This window comes from Polypterus senegalus, chromosome 3 (assembly GCF_016835505.1).
Source record: "Polypterus senegalus isolate Bchr_013 chromosome 3, ASM1683550v1, whole genome shotgun sequence".
Classification (NCBI taxonomy): Eukaryota; Metazoa; Chordata; class Cladistia; order Polypteriformes; family Polypteridae; genus Polypterus; species Polypterus senegalus.
The window spans coordinates 61501206-61528288 of NC_053156.1; the positions used below are offsets into that span (position 1 = coordinate 61501206).

A 27083-nucleotide genomic window follows, 5' to 3' on the forward strand; every position below is an offset into this window, starting at 1 on the left:
ATCAAGCAAATATCAAACACAGTAGTGGTACAAATAATTTTATGGACTAGTACACCATCTAGTATTGGTTTTAGCCTTGCTTCTGTGACCTGAATTACATAAAGTAGATATAATGATATTCTATTAAATAGATATATTATTTCATACCATGACTTATCATAGTGCTTTTTACTTTCTCATATGAAGTATAGAATTATTGCAATTATTTGCAATCGTCCAAAGATTCGATTTTGAGATTATGATGAATCTCAGCATTTTAGACCTCCCTGACTTTCTCGTATATGAAGTATAGGGTAAGTATGGGAATCCTCCAAAATTCAACTTTGAGATTTAGATGAATCTCAATGTTTTAGACCTCCCTGAGTCACAAAATACCATTTTGGAATTATATCTCTTTGTGTGTGAGCGTGTGTGTAAATATGATAACCTGAGTACGCTTTCACTTAGGTCAACCACATTTTGCATACAAGTATTAGGTACAAAACATAGATTTCTATCAACTTTTGGGCTATTTCTATTAACTGGAAGTGGTACTTTACCTTTATTCATGCAGCTGCAGAGTCCAATTTATTCAACTTTTATAATAATTGTTTAATATATTATTAATTTGATTTTATTTGTTGTTGATAGTTCTTTAATGGACATAATATAAAAAATAATCATTGTCTTGCGGTTTACTCATTAAATATCCATCCCCTGAGTTTACGAAAAAGAGATAAAAACTAGTATGATTGAAATTTACATCATTTACATTTATGATGACAACAAGTGTGAAAGGTACTATATGATAGATAGATAGATAGATAGATAGATAGATAGATAGATAGATAGATAGATAGATAGATAGATAGATAGATAGATAGATAGATAGATAGATAGATAGATAGATAGATAGATAGATAGTGTTCATGGCTGGGCATGTTAGCCAGGATGGGGCAAGGTTCCTTATCTGGATGCATTACCTACCCTTCAGAATCAAAAGAAGGAAGGTAAGAATCATCCTGCCTCATCGAGGATATAGGCACAAGATGGAAGGATGGGGGATGGGGTCGCACAACCTGTTTGGACTATATATTTCCCCAGTACACTAGGTGGCAGCATCCCCAGGTGATGCTACCTGTATTGATACCTGCTAGGCATGCTGGGAACTGCAGTCCCATGGAGCAGCCTTGTCGGGTTCTGTGGGTGCTGCAGGGACATAAGATCCCTACTTTGTTGGGCTTCCATTTGACCATGACGCACTTCAAATGAACTATACCCTAGCACCAGAACTACTCTGGCATCAGGTGGAAGAAGACAAAGCTTACCTGGGAGGAGTGGAGGATAAGAAGAGGGAATTATGAATGTGATTATTAAGAAGCCTTTGTAATGGTAATAATTACTGAAAAATCTTTTTATTTTCACCCAGGGGCTGTATCTGTAATCTTTTGTCTCGGGTTTGGGGTGTGACAAAGGCCCCTACTGGTCAAAGTAGATAACTGTAAAGCTTGTGTAAAGGTATCTTATCTTATGGAATTTCAGTGTTATTGGCTTAATAATGTTAATATGATCAAGTATCATAAGTGTACACGTTTAATAAGTCAGAACACTGTTTTACAACCACAAGTATTTTAGGAGGAAAATGGTCAAATGCATCCAATGAGACCACTGAGAGATGATGAAACCCATGCTATAAGTCTTTTAACATAACATAAAACAATGAAAAATAACAGATATATTTCGCCTGTCCGACTATTGGCAATAGAAATTTATTTTTGTTAATAGTAATTTACTAGAATGTTCATAGACTGCTAATAGCTGCATGTATAATGCCCACTTACTTATTTTACAAAGGTCAGGGGTGTACTGCCCTAACAGACTATATTTCACACGTGTTTTAATAGTAATAAATCACACTACTTATGATAGAATATATAACTATTCATTTATTAATTTATTTTTAACCCTCTTCTTCCAGTACAGTGTCGCAGAGAACAGCATCAGGCTCTTAATGACAGGGTACACCAGTATACTCAGCCACACTATTTAGATTAAAGGCCGGTTTATACTTCATGCTCAGAACCCTTACACACATGCATCATGGCTGCTACATCTTCCCAGCGTTCTTTTGATGCATCTTCTGAGCACGTTGTCATAAATTAATGCAATGCATGTGCAAGTTGCAGTACCAGCAAAACAATGGGTACCGTTTGCGTTCAAGTTTTGGAACTTGGCATCAGCATCGTTGTTTACTATCAACAAGTGACAGCAAGCTGCAGTGCAGCTCCAACAGGATCGATCTGCGTGCTTCGATGTTTAATGAATGGTTCGATGTGGTGAGGCAAATCATCAAACTTAAATGCTGACATGCGGATGTATTCATGGTGCTTTTCTTCACCCATTTCCCACATCGGCAATTCAATCATTTCCTATTCCCATGATAATGATGCAACCTACTTGAAGGTCTCATATACCATCTTCTGTGTCACCATTTATCTTTAACATCTTTCTTCACTTAACTCACAGCACAGTGAAACTGGAAATTGTTGTCTCTCCGTGATGATTTCTCATACTGCCAGTTGTTGGAATCCTCTAGATTTAGTTAAAATACACGCACATGTATAGTCAGTACACTGACTGCATAGCAGCAATGTCCTCAAGTGCACACATCATGCACCATTAAGTATATTCCCGGCCTTAGAGTTACCAATAAACATAACATGCATGACTTTAAGATATGGGTGAAACCAGAGTATGTAGAGGAAAACCATGAGAAGATAATGAAAGTAGCACCCAGACTAGGCCTGTAATCCAACCTAGGGGGTCCCTGAAACTGTAGGGACGTAGTATGCAAGTATTGTACCACTGTGTCATCCCATTCTAAAACCAAATATACAAAACATGGATGTGTTTATTTAATATTCAAAACTGAACTGAACTGATCAGAATGAAATTCTTATTTTGCTGAACAATGTCGATAGTGATGTGGTCAGTGAGAGACAAAGTTCCCTTTTATTTATTAGTTTCTATTGTGGCCAACAAGAGGAGATAAAGTCCACACCTAAGCATGTTTCTCCTGTGCTGTCAACAAGAGGAGAGGAGGTTAACATTTCTTTATACGTTTTTATTGTATTTAGGAGGAGCAGATTAGGGTCACATTGCTTAATGTGTTTCTCCTGTGTGGTCAGTAAGAGGAGATGTGTTCCACAGTACTTCATGAGTTTCTTTTGAGTGAAAAGCAAAAGCAAAAGAAGTCCATTGTGCTGCCCAAGTCTCTACTGTCCCTTCGTTGGATGATTAATTATATGTTGTTGGCCGAGTGTAAACTGCAAGTTCAAGAAGTGGACTACCATTTCAAAGATTGAGCTTGATTTTCTACTGTGTGGCCAGGGAGTGGACATGAAAGACACATTGCAGCGTTAGTTTGTGCAGCAGAGAAATGACACCATGAGACGAGAAGCTGAACAGCCAGTCAATAATACAGAGCTCTGTCTGAGGGGTTAGGGTTGTAGCCACATCACCCATCTAACATTCTTAAAGTAAAAATAATGTGTCGAGCCATTCAAACCCTCATTTTTCTGTTGTGTTGAGGCTTTCATCCTGGTAAGATTCACTGTAATTTTTTGCTGCCACTTCAGTCGACGATTTATGCCGTTGGGGCAATCATCTCTATTTTCTTCATCTACTGACTCCTCCTCCTCCACCCTGCTGTCCCTGTGTGGCTTGTGTCCCTAGCTGATAACTGCTTTGCAGCTCATCATTTTTTATCCTTTTATCTGAGAGATGCCGTTACTCAGAAGGAAAAAAAAAAAAAAAGGCACCTCTGCTGACCTCTGCTTCTTTCTTTATAGCCTTCCCGACAGGTGCTCCCATTTCTAAAGATAATAATAATAAAAGACGAAGTGAAAGCATTTATTTTGCTTTCTTTGTGCTTAGAGAAAGATGTTGATAAATGCATTGGCTTTGTTTAAAAGGTCATTTCCAAAATAAATTTAACAAGGAAACAGTGCAGAGATTTATTTTCTGCTCATATGTTCACGACCCCAGGCTGAGAAAAGCTCATTATCCTCTTTCAAATTTTATCTTATTTATTACATTATCATATATCGTATATGTAGGCTTTTAGCCCAGGAGATGCTCATTTTAAATTTTTTAAAATTCAGGCACACAAAGCACAAGTCAAAAAACTTTGTGCACTTCAAAGTACTGAGGCCAGCTCATTTGGAAGGCCTTGTCACTCAATTTCAGCACCACAGACAACAAAATGGTGCACTTTGTAACCTCCTTACCTACCTGGCTACATAACATTTCCAAACTCACTAATACAAATCAGGAGCATCAGAACTTATTCTGATAATACTGGGCACAAGGCAACAAGCAGCCCTGGATGGAGCACCTGCCTACAAAATGGATCACTCACACACATTCTCACACTCAACCAAGGTCAGTGTAAAACCAGTAATTAACCTGAGAATGTACAAACTCCTTATGACATTCCAAACAGAGATGCTGAATCCATGAGGCAGAACTGCTGACCACACAATCACCATGTACTTGGTGTGATGCACAAGGGCGCATACAGCCACCCTAACCCTGACACAGACAGGTTTATTTACACCGTTGCCTTACAGCACACAAGGCACAGAGCACCAACACAGTCCCTTCTTTGTCTGTCCTTCTGCCTCCACTCCTCCTCAGGCTTTGTCCTGTTCCTCTCGACTTTGGCCAATAAGTGGTGATAACTGGCTCCTTTTATAGGGCACCTAAAAGGAGTTCTTGTGCCCAATGAGTTTCTTGCGGCAGCACTTTCAGGTGTGGCGGAAGTGCACTAAGCACAAAGGCAGAGGACAATGGAAGCAGTGCTAGCCAACCACGTGACACAATCACAGTGAGCCAATTGTAGCAAGGCTGAATTGGAGAGAACCATTGCAAAATGAAGACTCCTCTATAGATAGATAGATAGATAGATAGATAGATAGATAGATAGATAGATAGATAGATAGATAGATAGATAGATGGTGTAGTGGATGGCCGTAGTGCTTGTAAGGACTTGGCGAGAGAACTTTTAAAGGGCAGCATCTCCACAGGAATGATAGTTTGCAGCGCCCTTGGGTTGCAGCTGTGCCACGGTTTCTCCTCAGGCTTCATGGGAATTGGAGTTCAGTGACTCCATTGGGTGCCAGTGTCTGTATGTGTTGGGTGTTTAGGGAGCTGAACTGCCCCCTGGTGGCTGCAATAGATATATAGAAATTTATATGTTCCCAGGGGAGAGAGAAGAGTACTCAGCTAGCTAAGATGTAAGTTGAACTCAGAATCCAATGTCTAGTAGTTTAGAGCAACAATCTGCAACTTTGAAGGGCACTCTCTCTGCAAATTCTCATTGGTGACATTGATTAACTGACAAGTAAGCCAGCCATTCAATAAGATCTTCTGTATACCAGCCTTCTCCACTCTGTGGGAATCTCTTCTTCTGTCTGACAGTGATGCTCTGTTGATTATAACACTCCAAGCACGTCTAAGAACACAACTTGTCTCTCATGCATTTCAGAGCGGTTATCTCTGTTATTAATTAATTTATGATGGACTATTTTACAGCACCATCCCAAAGCTGACTCCACTCTATTGCCTGTCAGTTCTTGCTGTCAACCCACTTATGCTTTTATGAACAAGCTTCTTCAACATTACTATGAAAAACATTAACCAATCAAAGTTAGTTTGACATAAAAATGGCTGTAATTCTCTTTGGATATTTTTGGTAATATGTCAGTAATAAGGATTATAGTGTCAGCATTACTTTGAATGTATCTGTGAAATACCAGATAATCTATTTCTGTTTTGGTGGGTTAAACAGTCCATTCATATCAAAACTTGTCATTGTGCTTCCATACTGCATTAAAAATTAAAGTGGCGCACAGTGTGATTTCATTGTATTTCCATACTTTAAGGCTGACACTTAAAATGTAACAAAACAATATTTTCAAACAATTTTAATCCATTTGAAGATCACACTAGGTACAAAGCCTACACCAGAAGTTGCTGATGCAACGTAGGGACTAGCCCAGTGTAGATGCCACATGGAAGGGCATCCCGGCCAGGAGAGGGGATGTTTCCTACCCGAATCGGAGACTCCTAATAAACAGATAAGCATCCTGGCCAGGGAGGAAGAAGGTATCAGACCCGGAAGGAAGGACCAAAAGGGATGGGACGGACAGCCCACTGGGAAAGAAAGACATCGCTGGAGGCTTTTTATTCCCCCAGCATGCTAGATGGCTGCAACCCTGGATGTCGGTGCCCAGTAGGAAACCATCAAGGCATGCCAGGAGATGTAGTCCAGCAGAGCGGACCTGCTGGAGTCACTGGGGGCCACAAGAGGGCACTGCAGGGAGACAAGCTCCCTGTTATAATAGACTTCCGTGTGACCTGGAAGTGCTTCCTTTCGGGGCAATCACCCTGGCACCGAAAGTACTCCCAGGTTTCTAATAAAAAGGACCGCACTCCCTTATCCAGACAAGTCAGAGCTGGGAGGTAGTGAAGCAACGCTTGTGTGGAGGAGGGTAGTGTGGTAGGAAGAAAGTATTGTGGAGAGAAAACATGTGTTTTTTGTGCTTGTGGTGACATATTGGAAAGGATTTGGTTAATAAATGAACCTTTATTTGAACCCGGGACTGTGCTTGTGTGTTTGTGTCTGGGTTTGGGTTTGTTGATGCCCAGGTTTTCATCACACCAGGTATAACAATCTATCATAAATCCAACTCAAGCAACCATCCATACTTACATGGTTTAAAATCATCAGTTACCCAACTATCCATCTCTTTGGGAGGTTGGAGGAAAATTGAAGAAGCAAGACAGAAACTCACAGCGACATGGGGTGAAAATTCAAACTCCATACTGACAGCAACCAGGCATGCCATTCAAACCCAGCACTGTGGATTCATGAGGCAGCAACCGTTAACTGCTACTCCGCTATTCCGCCTCACTTAAAATGTTTATTTCAAAACATGTTTTCCTTTATTTCTTATTTCATTTAAGGAGCTTCACCTAGGCATCCTGCCAAGCCAACATAATTCCCAAAAGAGTCTAAATGATGCATTTTATTCTTATACACTATACAAAGTAACGTAATAGCAAGCAAAAATGGTAATTAAAGCCTTAACTTTCCTTAGTGGGCCTGGCTAATACTGGCAGATTCCCCATCTATCAAGTGACATCAGTAAAACCAAGTACTCCTTCTCACCTCTCATGTTTCTCCCTTTCATTTATAGTTTCCTCTCTTTTCCTCCTTGCCATCTAACTGCCCTCTCAGATCTAGCCTACTGGTACTTTTGGACCAAACCTTATAATTGCTTCTGCTGCCATACCTTCCATATTGAAGTGAAATCATTGCAAATTTAGTCAGGCCTCAGGAATTTCTTGGGTAATTTTGGATTTTTCATATTTTTCCTCCTGCTTCTTTTTAAATGGCCAACATCTCTTGGCATCTTCCAGACTGGCAGTCCTTGTTTAAAATAAACAAGCCCTCACTGGAGCTGGGCACACTGCCTTTCCAATGAACTCTTTCTGATTTTCTTTCAGTCTGATGCATTGTCACAGTTGTGCTGGTGCTTCATAAGGAGTTCTTTGTGTGACGATTAGTACAGCAACAGGGCTGTTATGCCCAAAGTCCCCCACCTATCTACACTAAAATTTCCACTGTGTGCTTTTTTTTCTACCTATCAATCTGAAACCATTTTTTTCTATTAGTGTGTCATACAGTATGACTGTTTTTAGACAGAATACCAGAGTGTCTCAGGTTTAATTCAGACATGCCAATACACTGGAAGTGCATGTGTTTAGCATGTTGGGGGAAAAGCTAAACAAAACACATCGGGAAAACATACAGTCTTCAGACAGAAATTAGTTTATCATTTCAACCCATGAGAGAACAAGTGCACCATCACATCAGCAACAATATGTAGTTTATACTAAGTTAATGTGATATATTGTGGCTGTTTGGTCAACAAGGTTGATGGAGTTCTTAATCCAGCCTGACACCTTCTTCTTCTTCTTCTTCTTCTTCTTCTTCTTCTTCTTCTTCTTCTTCTTCTTCTTCTTCTTCTTCATGTTTTCACAATTCTGTGTACGGTCAATGTACTTGATCAACCATCTCCAAAAAGCAAGGTCCTGCACCTTCTCATCAGTCAAGAAATTTTCCTTCAGATCTTTTTCCACCTCTGCTTTGTCTTCCCTCACTTATTCTTCCCCTGTACTTTCATTCCCATCACTTTTTTGCCCACAAATTCGTTGTCTCTCCTCTTCACATGTCCATACCACTTCAACCTTCTTTCCATTCTTTTTAGATCTCTCGCAATTTTATTGTACCTCTGATTGTCTCATTTCTTATTCCGTTTTTTGTAACTCCACATAACTATCTCAATATCATCTAACTTCTTCTCCTGTGCTCTATTTACTACCCATGTCTCAGCTCTATACACCATTGCTGGGTTTACCACTGTCTTAAAAACCTCACTTTTAACCTTAATTCTTCAATTAAACAATACTCCCGATACCTTCTTCCAATTGTTCCATCCACTCTGCACTCTGTGGGTTATCTCTGCGTCTAGTTTTCCATCTTGGACTACCACTGATCCGAGATATCTAATTTTTTAATAGCTTTCCCTGCTGTAACCAACCTGAAATCCACCAGTACAAAATGAGATATGATCCTGCTGAGGAGGTCTAAAACTCTCGAATTACTTGAGGACCTTCTAGCATTGCAGTGAACCAACCTTATATAGTAGATGTCAACAGAGCAGAGCGAATGGCAGTTGGCTAGCTGGGTGAAAGTAATATGTGGGCAATATTTTTGAAATAGACAAAGAGGAAAGGGAAAGTACAAGCCCTATATTTATAAGGTTCCATAAGTCATTGATCCATTTTTTCATTTTCCAAACCTTTTGATTCTATAGCAGGCTACGATAACCATGAATCTTACGTCTGATTACATGTCTGCATCTCCCTAAAGGTTACTATAATCTGAATTTTAGCAGATATTTGGCAAACAGGGGGATGGGAGTGACAAGTAAGAATCCTGAATGGAAAAGGCTTTTACTTAAGTCTAACACACAAATATGTAGAATGTGAGTCAGTAATAAACTGCTCTGGGAGGGCAGAGAAGGCAAAGAAATACCAGATTTCTAGCTTCTGGCTTAAGCAGGAAACCTGAGATTAAAAAATAGCCCAAAAATCATATGAAAGAACAACTGGTCCTAATAACATAAATATAATCATTGAAATCATTGTGATGCTCAGTTTAAGTGCAAAATGTAATGAAAAAAAATGGGTTATGAAGATAAAAAAGTCATCTTTCTGACTGTTAGAACATTTTAAAGACAAGAGGTTGGGAACATGTGCTGATACAGCACATTGCTGCACCCACCACATGGCAAACCACCTCAGGATCCCAAACTAAGATCCGAGTGCAGAAGAGGTTTTTTACAGTGGCTGGAATGTCAATCCCACCACCAACCCCCAAGTTCTCCCTGCAAGTTGCAGGACCTGCTTACAGGGCTGGATGCAGGTTATCATCATACCCAGGACGGAACAACTGCAGGTTAAGGGCCTTGCTCAAAGGCCCAACAGAGTGGAGTCACTTCTGGGATTTATGAGATTTGGATTGGCAACCTTCCAATTGCTGGTGCAGAGCCCCAGCCTGAGAGCAACCACTCTGCCTAAACAAGACAAGACACAATTTACAGAGAAGATAAGACATAAATATTTTCCAGTTTTTCCTGATCAGGATGGTGGTATTATGATTTAATGGTTGGCAAAAGGAATAGAATCATGAAGACTTTTCAAAATTAGAAAAATTTTGAACTAATATTTTAAATGATGACAAAAAAAAACCAAAATGAGCAAAAATAATAATGTATCCATCAGAAAGGATGAATAAACGATTCCTTGCTCAAGATTTTAAACACAACAAGGGGATAATTCCTAAACTAATTATGTATGTCCTTTATCTTAATAACCTCAAATAAACCTTTCTTTTTTTATATCATCTAATTTTATGAACCTTAAAGGAAGAAAATTACCAGAAAAACAGCCACCTTTAAAAAAGAATAAGCTAATAATTTTGTATTCTAAGGAGGCTTAAATAGAACCTGAAATAAAATAAAAAACAAGAAAAAGCACAAATCTACTCTAAAATGGGAGCTAAAGTTGGAGTGAAATTCAACACTTCATTAACTAGATTGGGGCTCAAAGGCTACTTAAAAAGAAAAGCTCTAATGGCAGGGACACCCACATGACCTGAAGAAATATTGGAACACCAATGTGTAAACTACAGAAGAATATAAAAATAACACAAGTAAGGCATCCCAGCCCAAGGCCAAGCATTATGTGGAGCCTACGCTCTTGTATCATTTGAACAACAAAATATCAAAATATTTCAAGGACTATTTTATAGAATGGAAACAGGAATACAAAAATTAGATTACAGCTTTGTAGCTGTGTAATTCAGGTGACATCAGCCTTACTCAGTTTCATGCACAGGGAACAGTTTATTAGCACTTCAGCCGCAAAATATAAAAAAAAAGTAAAGGAACACTTTTTAATCAGAGTATTGCATCAAGTCGATGAAACTTCTGGGATATTGACCTGGTCAGTTAAGTAGCAGAGAGGGTTGTTAATCAGTTTCAGCTGCTTTGGTGTTAATAAAAATTAACAATAGGTGCACTAGAGGGGCAACAATGAGATGACCCCCAAAACAGGAATGGTTTAACAGGTGGAGGCCACTGACATTTTTCCCCTCCTCATCTTTTCTGACTGTTTCTTCACTAGTTTTGCATTTGGCTACAGTCGGTGTCACTACTGGTAGCATGAGGCGATACCTGGACCCTACAGAGGTTGCACAGGTAGTCCAACTTCTCCAGGATGGCAAATCAGCATGTATAATTGCATGAAGGTTTGCTGTGTCTCCCACCACAGTCTCAAGGACATGAAGGAGATTCCAGGAGTCAGGCAGTTACTCTAGGAGAGCTGGACAGGGACATAGAAGGTCCTTAATCCATCAGCAGGCCTGGTATTTGCTCCATTGAACAATGAGGATCAAGATTAGCACTGCCAGAGCCCTACAAAAAGACCTCCAGCAGACTTTCACTGGTGTGAAAGTCTCTGACCAAACAATCAGAAACAGACTTCATGAGGGTGGCTTGAGGGCCCAACATCCTCTAGTGGGCCCTGTACTCACTGCCCAGTACCATGGGGCTTGATCGGCATTTGCCATAGAATACCAGAATTGGCAGGTATACTACTGGCACCCTGTGCTTTTCACAGATGAAAGCAGGTTCACCCTGAGGACATGTGACAGACGTGAAAGGGTCTGGAGGAACCGTGGAGAACATTATGCTGCCTGTAACATCGTTCATCATGACCAGTTTTGTTGGTGGGTCAGTGATGCTCTGGGGAGGCATATCCATGCAGGGACACACATGTCTACAGGCTAGACAGCAGCACCTTGACTGCCATTAGGTATCGGGATGAAATCCTTGGACCCATTGTCAGACCCTATGCTGGTGCAGTGGGTTCTGGGTTCCTCCTGGTGCACGACAATTCCCAGCCTTATATGGCGAGAGTATGCAGGCAGTTCCTTTAATTTTTTGAGCAGTTTACCTACACTGCTTATGGCCTCAAAATGGCTTCACTATAGAGAAAATTCAAACAGTCACAGCTATTAATGTTTTGGTGTTTTGCTATCTTCTGAAAACATAGACTTGTTTTTGGACAATTGTGTAATGCCTTGGTGCATCACTATAGTCTGCAAACATTTTTAATTAATGTATTTAGCTTGCTTGTTCCATCGATAGTGATAGAAACACACATATGGTTCTAATAGGCTAGAGCAGGTTAAGTGCTTCTAGCAAAATCTGTAAATGTCTAACAGGTTGAAGAGCTTAAAAATAATATGAAAATAGAACCTGGATATGCCTTCCAACAGAAAAGGACACATTTTTGTTACTTTTATGGTGTGTCAAAATTAATGTAAAAAGTTTAAAATACAGGGTAAATCCTGAAGAATGCTGGGAAGCCTACCAAGCACTGGTGTGTTTACATGTAACTAGGGTGTGGATAGTGCCCACACTAAAGGGTTTCCTGCCCCTTCAAGTTTTCTGCATGCAATTTTCCTCCCTACATATCCAGATGTCAATGCCAATGGAATAAAGATAAATAAGACTATTGGGTGAAAAGAATACAGACCATTACTGTTTCTCTATGGGATTCTTTCAGCTGTACTTATTGACCTTCATAATTAAAGGACACTAAAAGCATCTCTTTTACTTTCCATTATATGTGTTGTGAGTTAAAAGTTTTGGACTGTGATGAATTAAGTTTTCACTCAATGCCACCTTTCCCAATTAAGCCCCCATCATTAGAATTTTATATTCTTAAGTAGGAGAGACTGAGTTTGCACGATGATATTATTTGCTGACTGTTTAATGGAGAAGGAGCGATTTGGTAAGAATGTTAGTGTGGACTTGTCTTTGTCTTTAAGTCTCTTCAGTAGAATACAAAATTTATTTGTGTGGGCAGATAAGCTTTAGCCTTTCCACAAAATGCTGTAGGCATGCTCAATATTTTGTTTAGTTCCATTTCAATGTCACAACATCCAACAGCATTTCCACTACAATTCCCATAAACATTAAACCCTTTCTTTTAAGCCCTGTTCTCTGACATGTCCGTTTCATTGTGTTAACCACTGGATGGGCTCCTGTCATTAGCAAAACATCAGAATTAAAAGTAGTTGACATTTTGCAAAAGGACTTTTCTTGCACAGGAAAGTGGCAATTTAGGGACAAATGTTGCACGTGGATCTTTAAGGATAATCATTATTTGCCATTTTCCAAAGCCACTCTTCATCTTACATGTGTAGAAAAATTATAGTATTTTCAAAAAATGTGATGGATATTCCTAATACAAAATTCCATTTAATAATTCTGGTGAACAAATGATGATCTTTTTAGATATTTTCTCCCATTACATTTCAGAAAGTCAAACTTCTGAATCTGATCATTTAAACAGTCTATTTAACTCTGCAGCACACCAACCAATGGCAGTGTGAGCATTGTGTTCACTTTAGACGTCTTAACCAAGCATAGCAATCTCTTCCATTATCTCAATCAGCCTCTTCTACTGTACTATTTTTATTTTAAAAATACAAAGCAAATAGAAGGAACCTTGAACCATTTCTTAATGAATGGAGAGAGGCAATGGCTGTTTAGAGGAAATTTAAATCGATAGTATCTCCAAGTCAGAAAGTGGATGATGCAGATTACAAAACTAGTTAAGCAGCCATTCTTTCACTGACTTTGTGAGTCTGTAAACAGTTTATTTCATTATGATATCTAAGTCATTCAGATTTCCACACAAATATAGAAGGTCATGAAATAAGTGAGAAACAACCTGGAAAATCTTTATACTCAAATCAAAATAAAGATGAACTTTCACTTACTCAGATTATTATTCAAGCTTTTACATGAGTGTGTTCAACTTGCTACAGGTTCCCTTGACTTGAGATGTGTCATTCTGACCAACTGAACCTTGTCCGTCATGAACAAATACTTTCTAAGGATGAGCACCATAGTGACTCATTACACCTGGTGGTGAAACAAAGATCCTACTGACACAAAAAGCAAACCTCTTAATTATTGACGAAAATTAAGAATTCATTTTGCTCAAGTGACTATTTGCCCTTTTGATTATCGGTGCTCATTTAATTTCAAAATGAGAAGCAAAGAAATCAAAATAACATTCACAGATTTCCAAACATCAAAAAACTGCTGTTACATTCATTGAACCAGCCATAGACTGGATAACATAAAAATGATTAAAAATAACAGTGCTGCCCTTATTCATTCATTTAAACAACTCAGTTTTAAAATAAAAAAGCATATCAATCTGAGAGATCCCAATCTGTTTTCTAATTATCAGAAAAGAATTAGAGGGTACAAGGAAGAGCAAATGGCAACAAGCACACTCTTTCTTTCTTTCTTTCTTTCTTTCTTTCTTTTCGTTTTTCCCACAACCCGACACCAGAAAGCAAAACATACCTGCATGACTTCTTTGAGATGATGCGAGTGTCAGCCTCCCCCACAGCGTGATTAGGCAGAAGGTGAGGAGGAGCAGTCTTCTGCACATGCCCTGTACGTCCCTCTCACTCATCCTGAAAGAAAAAGTGGGCATCCCTTAAAATGAAATCTGGTACACAGAACTTGGGTCTTGTGATTTTGATGAGTATTCATAATCCATCCATCCATTATCCAACCCGCTATATCCAAAGTACAGGGTCACAGGGGTCAATCCCAGCCAACACAGGGCGCAAGGCAGGAAACAAACCCCGGGCAGGGCGCCAGCCCACCGCAGGTGTTCATAATAATAATAATAAAATACATTTTATTTATATAGTTCTTTTCCTATGCTTAAGCAGAACTATCTGTAAAGGACTTCAAAATTGGAAGTTAAGAGAAAAATGTATTTCCATTAATAATGAAACCCAGCTTATCAGTTTTACCACACAAACTAACTGAATAATTGTGCCTAATCTAAAGCCAGCCATCTTCATTGTTTAGGAAAAAGCAACAAAATTGAGAATAATGTTAACAGATAGAGGTTAGGAGCATGTCCTGATTATGGCGCATTACCACACCCACCACATGACATGCGACCCAGATAGGGATCCAAGTGCAGCCGTACAATGGGTATCACCTCAGCACCAATTTGAACAGTGTGAGATTTTTTTACAGTAGCTGGAGTGAGTGCCAATCCTGCCACCAACCCCCAAGGTTTCCCTGCAGGTTGGAGGACCTTATGGATGCAGATGAATGGCATACCTAGGACAGAGCAATTGCAGATTAAGGGCCTTGATCAAAGGCCCAACCAAGTAGAGTCACTTTTGGCATTTACAGGATTCAAGCTGGCAACCTTCCGATTGCCGGCACAGATCCCCTGCCTTAAAGCCACCACTCTATTAACAGTTACTGTAGGACACATCAAATTATGGATTTTACTTGTCAGACATCTCAACACACAGGCTTGCCATTACTGACTATCAAAATTAAATCCATTGAGGCTTCCACTTAATATATTATACCCAATGGAAGATTTTTTTTGCCCACGAGCAAACCAGTATTTGTTTCCTTAGGAGACATTAGTATGGAGGAATATTTCGGACAAAATGAAATAAATAAATAAATGCGTAAATAAATAAAAGTACTGTGAAATGTGAGCATAAATAAATAAATGTGTCATGAAATGAGAGCCTTAATAAATAAATATGTCATGAAATGAGAGCATAAATAAATAAATGTGTCACGAAATATGTTTTTCGTTGCTTATTTATTTATTTCATTTTGTCCGTAACATTCCTGCAAACCGTCATGAAATACAACTTGAAATAAAACTGTCACTTTCACTCGTCAAAGTTGAGAGGGTGGGCTCTAACACGCCCTCTAGTTACTGATTGGTGAATCGATAGCACAAGAATTAATTAGAAAAATGCTTACTACTGCCGATGAAATGGATTCTGCCGAAGATATTACGTATTTCAGAGAGAGATTTGAAGATTTATCGGAAGAAATTACAATGTTGGCGGCCCTTTTAGAACTGAGTATTTGACCCTTGTTTTACGAGTATAAAGTCAGTTGCATATTCGCAGCTACTTTTTCAAACAACTGTACAGCTCTGATCAGTGGAAAAGTTGTTCAGTTCAAAATATTAGTTGGAGCTGCTTTGGGCATTCCATGTCAAAGTACCTAAACTAATACAGCCGTTGCAGCTTACCGTATATCAAACTGGCTCATTCGACTTGTGATCGTCTTCTCCGATACACCATATAGATCTGCAATCTGTCGTACTTTTAAACCGCATAACAGAAGGTGTTCAATTGACTCAGCTGGAATGTCAAAGGATGGACGTCCAGAGCAGGGCACTGCATCACCTGAACTGGAGTGTAGTAGAGTCCGTTCCACCTGTTCTTCGATAATTTCAAAAATAGCTTAATCTATATCGGAGTCTAAAAGGGCCGCCAACATTGTACTTTCTTCCGATAAATCTTCAATTCTCTCTCTGAAATACGTAATATCTTCGGCAGAATCCATTTCATCGGCAGTAGTAAGCATTTTCTAATTAATTCTTGTGCTATCGATTCACCAATCAGTAACTAGAGGGCGTGTTAGAGCCCACCCTCTCAACTTTGACGAGTGAAAGTGACAGTTTTATTTCAAGCCGTATTTCATGACGGTTTGCAGGAATGTTACGGACAAAATGAAATAAATAAATAAGCAACGAAAAACATATTTCGTGACACGTTTATTTATTTATGCTCTCATTTCATGACATATTTATTTATTAAGGCTCTCATTTCATGACACATTTATTTATTTATGCTCACATTTCACATACTTTTATTTATTTACGCATTTATTTATTTATTTCATTTTGTCCGAAATATTCCTCCATACATTAGCACTCCGGAAATGTGTTCTTTTGAAATTGCGGCATTTTAAGTAACCAAAAAATATAGAAACATGTCAGAAAAGGTGATATCCCTCCCATCGTGATTACGGAGGTACAAACATCACATGAGAGCAACAGATATACTTTAGCTTACTTTACTGACGATTTACGTGGTTACAAACGGGAAGTTTATGACAGACTTTATCAAGGTGTGGGAGTCTTGATCTACGCAGTCTGCCATTTTTCATTACCACGCTGAGAGGATTTTCCGGACAGATGACATAATCTTCCGTCCGACAGCTTGAAAGTGTATTTGCATTCGGTCCATCCTTATATACTGTCTTATCCACGTGCTGGTCCTCTCTGGTCTCCAAACAAGGACAGGAAAGGTTCAACTCCACCTCCAAAAATACATGAATAGCACAATGCTTACTTGCAGTTCTCATTCTCCCAACAAGGAAAGCAGATTTTTTGTGCTGTCAGAGGACAGAAGTATACTATTCTGTCTTTTAGGCTGACTATACAATCCTCCAGCTGTCTTTGGCTATCTACTCCAATGCTTGGTTGGCAATTCTAAATGCTGAACCCCTGTGTTCCATACTTGGTCTGCCTGTATAACAGTGTGCACAGAGATAGTGACATTAAATTAATATTATAACAAACATATTATAACAGTATTATAGCTGTAAAATTACAGTATGTATGTAAGTTGTTCTATCAATAAATGTGCAAGGTGCTTTTAATAAGAGTGAGTGCTAAATATACATCTAAAGCCAAAGCAAGACAAATATTCCATTACGTATAGAATCTGACAAATGGGACTGTCCCTCAAATTGTGAGACCCTGCATCACACCCCTCTCAACATATCAGTTTATGGCTTCCTTCACAGCAGTACTCCAATCAGATTGAGGTAATAAATAAATAAAATGAATGTGGATAAAATCACATACTAAAAAAGATGCACAGTATTAAGATTTATCTCTCACATGAAACCAGGCTTTTGTTTACAGATTATCATACGGCTTGGTTTCCAGTCAATCAAACAACAATTACTCACCATGCATAATCATGAAAAATGCATTGAAAACAATAAGAGATGAAATTTTATATTAAAATCAAATCCCCATCAATTTATGAAATCTATTCAGTGTAGCCTTATCACTTCATTAGCATGGATATAGTAAACACACTCCAGGAATAGATTATGGGTAGAAAAATTATGGGTAGCTACCTAGGTATGAGTACAAGTGTGAAAAGGAGTCTACTGTAATATAACATACAAAGTGCAGTGAGTAAATGTCTCTGCTTGCCAGAGTCGATAAACGTCAATCCCATTTCCCATTTTTTATCCATTACCAGGATGCTTGTAGGAAATTCCTTGTAAAGAAATTAATGTAGTGAATTATTTTAATGAGAAATCATTGAGGTTATCTAGTGCAACCCAACTATTATAGTTCAAAGCATCCCCTTTACCATTGCTTTAGCGAACTCCTTTTTATAATCTGTTTTTGCATGGCCACAACCCTCTCTTGTAGTTGCTTGACAATCATAATTATCAACCAAAAAAATCTTCATTTTAATTGCATTAACTATTTATGTACTTTTACTTGAGATTAAAGTATTACGTTTTGGACCAAATACTTTATTTATATTGTGTTTTTGGTCATTCAGTACACCTTTTTTTTTGTTGACCAAGTATCAACTGTCTTCTTTGGACCTATATTTTTCACTGAATCACTTTAATAATGTTTTGGATGCTTCCTCTGAAAAGGCACCCAATAAGACCACAAGAGAGATAAAGACAGAAAGATAAAGAGGTCAAACAAAAAAATATAGCTGAAAAATTAAGCAGGGGCTAAATTACAGGGAAAATCAGACTGAAATTATTGCCAAAACTTGTACTGACTCAAGGTGAGAGAGTAAAATCTTTTACAGATTGGGAGATGAGATGTGGTTAAGAAAACAAGATAAAGAGTCAAAAGTCAAAAACAGAAATGACAGTCATCCAGTTGTCAACTTTAAAGCAGTAAGCAAATGTCAGGTGAAAGATGCATCGTACATATGCGCTGGGACACATCATCAATGATGTTTCCGGGATTCATAGGGTGTTTCGGGTCTCACAACTTCATACACTCTTACCCAGGTGACTCAGCGGGGTGTGATCAAGCCCTGACTTGCGTCCCAACAGCATTAAGCCAAGGCTCACCCCTCTTAATCCACAGCTACCTGGAAGCTCTTTCTCCTGCCTCCTTTGCAGTCCTGAGGGCTGTCCTTCTGAGCGGCCCACTAATGCCTGGCAGGGTGTGGACTCTGTAGAGAGAGCAGCTGGTGAAGCCTCTGCATCCTACTTCCACTGGATGGCAATATGCTCGCCACCCCATCTCCATCTCCAGCAATCATCCAGAAGTCCCTGGTACTTGGCCAGCTTCTTCCCCGAAGCCTCCTGTATACGATGTTCCCAGAATGCATTAAATTCTATCAGGGTAAGCTGTTTTGAAGCCTCTGACAGAATTACAATGTCTGGTCACAATGATGTTCCCATGATATGTGCCAGAAACTTAAGTTGCTTGCACAAATCTACTATCATCTACCAGTACTGTATTGTGGAAAGTAGACCTGCAGTAGCTGTAGGCTGCAGTTTCAGTTGCTTTCCTGCCTTGACAAATGTTATCTTCTTCCTAGGGGGCCATGGGGCCTGCTTATTGTTATGGCTAAGGAGACACTCTCAACAACTGCCTTCAGCACCTGGTCATGGCACCACCAGTAGTGACCCTCCTCTAAGGCATTTGGGTAGCTGCTCAGGATGTGTTTGAGTTTACCTGTCCCAGAACAGAGTGTACATGAAGCTGTATAAGCCTTGCTTCACAGTTGGAGATTTGCGGGGTCAGGTAAAGCATTTAAGTCAGAAAAATTTTAGTTCAAACCTATGAAAAGAGGAACCAAACTAAGCAATGCACACAAGCATGTGAATCCTAACATTGAATACTCCGGAATAAAATGTTAGGACTCCCCAAATGACACCACATGTTTGTGTATTGCAAAGTGATTTTGCAAAAAATCACCATGGTATCACTCTACAATAGTACGTCACGATGAAACATTATTAGACGTACATTTTGTAAAAAGCATGAAATTAACATAATTATTTCCCCTGGTGCCCAGAACCCTACATTTCATATGCAATATGTACTCATACCTCACAGGAAAGACAAAAAAATTAAACAAAATAATACATTATAACAAAATTAAAGTCAGTAAACAAAAACAAAATAACAAAGCCAGAAGGGCCTTGCACTAAATAGTCCTGAATCTGCAGTAACCAGTGCCTTGAAGGTTTGCTTTTTAAGTTGAATATTCCAGTGCAGGCTATCAGGAGTTTAATGGCAGTCTCTCAAGTAGGTTTGCACAATGACGCAATGCAACATGCCACCACCTTAACAATAGGCATCATTGTCATAAACAAAGTGACTGCACCCGTGAGAAATAAGTGTGAAAATCAGTGTTATAATGATAAAAAATAAACAACCAAAAATAAATTTAACTACTGGCCAACCAAAAATCATAACAACTGATACTTCTTAATTTTGACCAGGACCATCCACTTCCAGCTGCCAGTCTCGGCAAAAATGAAATAATTCTTTAGCAAGGATGCTGTAGAACATTGACTGTGTTCTGCTGTTTACGTACAGTACCTTGACAGCCACTGTAGTTATTGGATAAAGAAGCTGGCATGCATGTGTAATAGTTAAAAAAAAATTGGGAGTGGTCTCTCATAGACTTTCTCGTATACTCAGATATGAGGATGGATATTTGAGGAGTAAACCGCAACACAATGATTACATTTTTATATTATATACAATAACCATCAACAACAAATCTAATCAAGTTAATAATATATTGAAAAATTATTATAAAAGTAAAGTTAAATAAATCGAACTGAACAGCTGGATGAATACAGTAAAAGGTAAGGTTCCACTTCCGGTTAACGGAAATTGTCCAAAAGTTGACAGACTTTTTGTACGTTTTGTATCTAATTCTTGTATACAAAATTTGGTTGACCTAAGTGAAAGTGTACTCAAGTTATCATGTTTACACACACACGCACACAGACATAATTCCAAGAATGGTATTTTTAGACTCAGGGAGTTCTAAAACTGAAAATATTGACAATCTTGAAAATCTTGACATCGAATTTCTGGACGATTACAATACTTTCCCTATACTTCATATCTGAGAAAGTAAAAAGAAAGTGAGGGGTTTAGATGTGCATGCAGATTGAACTATTAGTGTACAGAAAACTATTGAGAGTTTTCAATAATTGTGACCTGTCGTCATTCAACAGTTGCTTTAATCCTTTGCCTCTTGGTCAAAAATCACTGTGCTCATCAAGAGAACTTCACATTTGTGGTAAGTGCAGTACAATAGGGGGGAAATCTGTAGTAGATAAGGCCAAGTGTACAGCACTCTGACAGCAGTCCTACTACCGAGCACTCACATATCAGATAGTGAGTGTCCCAACAGACCTGCCCTACCAGAAATTTAATTTAGTGTGTGTTCCAGCTTTATGTTCAGATTCATATTAAGCAATAATCTGATTTCTGATTTGTCATCTCCCCTTTCATTAGGATGGAGTGCAGCATAGTTGATATAGATAGTTACCTTGAAAGGGTCACTGAACACAGAACTGACCTGTGGCACAGACAAACTATGGCAGTACCCATACCAATGGTGAAATATAGTGAGGGGGGCAGAGCTCCTAAACATGATGTTTTCAGGTGGTATGTTGGAAATACCATTGAGCCACAAGAGGACTTTGCTTTCATCTGTAAGCTTCACCTCTAACTGCACTCTAAAGCAAACAGAAATGAAATGCAAATGCTTCTCTAAAGATAGACACGCTAACACCAGATTCTTTATTTCATGTTATTTGATTGGCTGAGAGTGTTATCCAATGACAATTTACTATAATTAAGGTTCATGACCAGACTGCTGTTCACTTACAAGGAGATCCCTGAACATAAATAAAATGTTTTAACTGTCTGGTCTCATCAAACAGATGTATACTTGTGTTTTCGCTGCAGGTACACGTTCACTGAAATCACCAAAAACAACCCAGTTTCATAGATCAGTAACAATCCAGCCTGTCCTTAAGTTTTGACATTAGGCACACTTCCTATGAACCTGTCTGAGCCCCTTTAAGAAGTCTTCATAGACAACAGCAGGATATCTTCCTGTTCCCTCCAAGTAGCTGTAGTTATTTAACAGCTAGTGACTTTTTGTGGGAAATATCAATTTTGTTTCTTACTAAGCCCTGATTTTTTTGCTCCAGATTAAATACTTAACATTTCAGATTGAAAGCATTGAACTACTCTGCTTCCTCAGAATGTGTATAAGCAGTCAAGAATCATTGATTTTGTGAAGGACGTTTGAGTGAAGAGTCCTATTTCTGGCAGCGAGTGGAGTGGGTATGAGGGGTGGGGGGTGAGTTGTTGCTTGGAAATATTATTATGAGGATTTTGGTGTTTTTTTTTTATTTTGGTCAATTACTTTTCACAATCCCAACAGAAGCCCAAACCACACAGATGCAAACGCATGGTCTTGACAGGTAAAAGGACGATGTTGGGAAATAGAAGATCCATCTGTGCATTTTACTGTGCTATGTCAGTTTTGAAAAGAAAGAAACGAAAGTCAGCCGCTCTCGTTTTTTTACTCTCTCTGTCTGGCATCCCGCCTGCATTTCACTCGGTGCAACATTTCCTTTTTCTGTTTCACTAAGGCTTGATCATCCATGCGGCTGTGCTAATTAACTGCGCTCGCTTCATTTCTCTTCCATCTTTCTGAGGGTTTGCATGTGCAAATCAAGATGGAATTGCTTTCCAGCGTATCTAAAATCTCTAACAGCCTTAACAGAGCCTTCCATTTCAAGGAGCAAGATGAAGAAAGAAATTGGTGCGTTAAATATCCAAAACATATATTTCTTTATTGACATTTGAGCTGGAAATTGAGCAATGACAAGTCATTAGACTATGATATCAGATTCTACACACTGGGGACGAGCTTTACTTCTGCACTGGCAGGATGATAAACATATGCTTCTGCCAGATTTCGTCCGATCAAGGCTTCAAATCTTCAAATGATAGCTGAACCCTACTGTGTCCATAACTAGCATTTCTGTCCATAGACCCTAAATTTCACTTCTGCCCCACTCCCAATCACTAGTGGGAGCACTTACAATATATGTTAGGTTAACTGATGACCGGCCACGTATGAATGAGAAGGAACGTGAGTGTCAGTGCTCCTTGTGATAGACTGGCTTCCTGCCCAGGAGTTGCACCTGCCTTATGTCTGGCGCTGCTTAAAAGTATTGAGCGCCAGTAGTGGACAAGTGGGTTTTTAAAATGGATGAGCTGAAAAAGCTAAAGCCATGATGAGGACTAACCTGGAAGCTACATTAAAAAAGACACCCAAGAAAATAATGTTGATGCATCATTTGAATGCTGATAAGTCTCTTTATCTTGAGATTTTTCACCTCAGTGTCACGTATGTTGCATATGTATGTGTGTGTTTTTGTGTGTATATTAAGTGAGGCTTGACATTCATCTCTGTTCAAGAGTGAATGGTTTACTCTTATCCATCCATCCATCCATCCTCTTCCGATTATCCGAGATCGGGTCGGGGGGCAGCAGATTGAGCAGAGATGCCCAGACTTCCCTCTCTCCGGCCACTTCTTCAAGCACTTCCAGGGTATCCCAAGGTGTTCCCAGGCCAGCCAAGAGACATAGTTCCTCCAGCGTGTCCTGGGTCTTCCCCGGGGCCTTCTCCCGGTTGGACGTACCCGGAACACCTCACCAAGGAGGTGTCCAGGAGGCATTCTGATCAGATGCCAGAGCCACCTCATCTGACTCCTCTCGATGCGGAGGAGCAGCGGTTCTACTCTGAGCCCCTCCCGGATGACTGAGCTTCTCACCCTATCTTTAAAGGAAAGCCCAGAAACCCTGCGGAGGAAACTCATTTCAGCCGCTTGTATTTGCGATCTCATTCTTTTGGTCACTACCTGTAGCTCATGACCATAGGTGAGGGTAGGAGTGTAGATCGACTGGTAAATGGAGAGCTTTGCCTTATGGCTCAGCTCCTTTTTCACCATGACAGACCGATGCAGAGCCTGCATCAATCAATCAATCAATCAACATTTATTTATATAGCACATATTCATACAAAAAATGTAGCTCAAAGTGCTTTACAAAATGAATAGAAAAATAGAAGACACAATAAAAAATAAACATAAGTCAACATTAATTAACATAGAATAAGTAAGGTCCGATGGCCAGGGTGGACAGAAAAAACAAAAAAAAAACTCCAAGAACTGGAGAAAAAAAATAAAATCTGTAGGGGTTCCAGACCACAAGACCACCCAGTCCCCTCTGGGCAATCTACCTAACATAAGTCAAACAGTCCTTTTTGTATTTAGGGTTTTCATGGAAGGACCTGATGATGATGGTCACGTAGACTTCTGGCTTTTAGTCCATCAATGTTGGTGCATTATGATGCTTTGAGTAGGTGGTGGTGGCGCAGGCCACCACCACAAAGAAACCGGAAAAAGAAACAGAAGAGAGAGTTGGGGTCAGTATGGATTTTAGAGCCACTATGAATAGTTATTGTGATGAATTGAACATACAGAGTATCAGTATTAAGTTAAAGTGAAGTTATGAGAAGGCCATGTTAAAGTAATGTATTTTCAGCAGTGTTTTAAAGTGCTCTGCTGTATTTGCCTGGCGAATTCCTATTGGCAGGCTATTCCAGATTTTAAGTGCATAATAGCAGAAGGCCACCTCACCACTTCTTTTAAGTTTAGCTTTTGGAATTATAAGGAGACACTCATTTGAAGATCTAAGGTTACGATTTGGAATATAATGTGTCAGACATTCCGATATATAAGATGGAGCGAGATTATTTAAGGCTTTATAAACCATAAGCAGTATTTTAAAGTCAATCCTGAATGACACAGGCAACTAGTGTAGTCACATCAAAACTGGAGAAATGTGTTCGGATTTTCTTTTCCCAGTTAGGATTCTAGCAGCTGCATTCTGCACTCGTTGCAAGTGATTTATGTATTTTTTGGGTAGTCCTGAGAGGAGTGCGTTACAGTAATCTAGTCTACTGAAAACAAAAGCGTGAATTAATTTCTCAGCATCTTTCAATGATATAAGAGGACTAACTTTTGCTATGTTTCTTAAGTGAAAAAATGCTGTCCTAGTGGTCTGATGAATATGCCGATCCGCCTGTTGATCTCACGCTCCATTCTTCCCTCACTTGTGAACAAGACCCCGAGATACTTGAACTCCTCCACTTGGGGCAGGATCTCGTTCCCAACCCTGAGAGGGCACTCCACCCTTTTCCGGCTGAGGACCATCGTCTTGGATTTGGAGGTGCTGATTCCCATCCCAACCGCTTCACACTCAGCTGCGAAACAATCCAGAGAGAGTTAAAGATCACGGCCTGAGGAAGCAAACAGGACAACATCATCTGCAAAAAGCAGTGACCCAATCCTGAGTCCACCAAACCGGACTCCCTCAACGCCCTGGATGCGCCTAGAAATTCTGCCCATAAAGTTAGGAATAGAATCGGTGACAAAGGGCAGCCCTGGTGGAGTCCAATTCTCACTGGAAACGGATTTGACTTACTGCCGGTAATGCGGACCAAGTTCTGACACCAGTTGTACAGGGACCGAACAGCCCTTATCAGGGGGTCCGGTACCCCATACTTCCAGAGCACCCTCCACAGGATTCCCTGAGGGACACGAACGCCTTTTCCAAGTCCACAGAACACATGTAGACTGGTTGGGCAAACTCCCATGCTCCCTCCAGGACCCTGCTAAGGGTGTAGAGTTGGTCAACTGTTCCACGACCAGGATGAAAACCACACTGTTCTTCCTGAATCCAGGGTTCAACTATCTGACGAACCCTCCTCTCCAGAACCCCCAAATAGACTTTTCCAGGGAGGCTGAGGAGTGTGATCCATCTGTAGTTGGAACACACCCTCCGGTCCTCTTTCTTAAAGAGGGGGACCAACACCCCAGTCTGCCAATCCAGAGGCACTGTCCCCGATGTCCATGCAATGTTGCAGAGGCATATCAACCAGGACAGTCCTACAACATCCAGAGCCTTGAGGAACTCTGGGCATATCTCATCCACCCCCGGGGTCCTGCCTCCAAGGAGTTTTTTGACCACCTCGGTGACCTCGGTCCCAGAGATGGGGAAGCCTGCTTCTGAATCCCCAGGCTCTGCTTCCTTATTGGACGGCATGTTAGTGGGATTGAGGAGGTCTTCGAAGTACTCCCCCCACCAACTCAAAACGTCCCGAGTCAAGGTCAGCAGCACACCATACGGACCATATACAGTGTTGACACTACACTGCTTCCCCCTCTTGAGATCCCATATGGTGCACCACAATCTCCTCGAAGCCGTCCAAATGTTATTCTCCATGGTCTCCCCAAACTCCTCCAATGCCAGAGTTTTTGCCTCAGCAACCACCGAAGCCGCATTCCACTTGGCCTGCCGGTACCTATCAGCTGCCTCCAGAGTCCCACAGGACAAAAAGGTCCTGTAAGACTCCTTCTTTAGCTTGACGGCATCCCACACCGCCGGTGTCCACCAACGGGTTCGGGGATTGCCGCCACGACAGGCACCGACCAGCATAGAGGCATGGAACATGGCCCATTCGGACTCAATGTCCCCCACCTCCCTCGGGATGTGGTCGAAGCTCTGCCAGAGGTGGGAGTAGAAGCTACTTTTGACAAGGAACTCTGCCAGATGTTCCCAGCAACCCTCACAACACGTTTGGGCCTACCTGGCATGACTGGCATCTTCCCGCACTATCGAAGCCTACTCACCACCAGGTGGTGATCGGTTGACAGCTCTGCCCATCTCTTCACCCGAGTGTCCAAGACATGTGACCACAGGTCCGACGACACAACCACCAATTCGATCATCGAACTGAGGCCTAGGGTGTCCTGGTGCCAAGTGCACATATGAACACCCCTATGTTTGAACACGGTGTTCGTTATGGACAATCTGTGACGAGCACAGGAGTCAAATAACCAAACACCGCTCTGGTTCAGATTGGGGGGCCATTCCTCCCAGTCACGCCCTTCCAGGTCTCACTGTCATTGCTCACGTGAGCATTGAAGTCTCCCAGCAGTACAAGGGAGTCCCTAGAAAGTATGCCCTTTAGAACCCCCTCCAAGGACTCCAAAAAGTGTGGGTACTCCAAACTGCTGTTCGGTGCATACTCACAAACAACAGTTAGTACCTATCCCCCCACCCGAAGGCGGAGGGAGGCTACCATCTCGTCCACCGGGGTAAACCCCAATGAACAGGCTTCAAGTTGGGGGCAATAAGTATGCCCACACCCGCTCGGTGCCTCTCACCAGGGGCAACTTCAGAGTGGAAGAGAGTCCTGCCCTTCTCAAGAAGATTGGTTCCAGAGTCCAAGCTGTGTGTTGAGGTGAGCCCGACTATATCTAACCAGAACCTCTCGACCTTGCGCACCAGCTCAGTCTCCTTCCCCTTCAGAGTGGTGACATTCCACGTCCCAAGAGCCAGCTTCTGTAGCCAAG

The 27083-nt window shown here is 40.5% G+C and overlaps 1 protein-coding gene across 2 annotated transcripts in view; it reads right to left on the bottom strand.

Annotated features, from left to right (window-relative positions):
- The window catches only part of tafa3a (TAFA chemokine like family member 3a), a 333968-nt gene that overhangs the window by 131697 nt on the left and 175188 nt on the right, over positions 1-27083 (bottom strand). For both annotated transcript variants that reach the window (XM_039747299.1, XM_039747300.1), the window contains exon 3: positions 14064-14176. In XM_039747299.1, the coding sequence (XP_039603233.1) occupies positions 14064-14175 (112 nt within the window). In that variant the 5' untranslated portion in view covers position 14176. The remainder of the gene's footprint in view (positions 1-14063; positions 14177-27083) is intronic.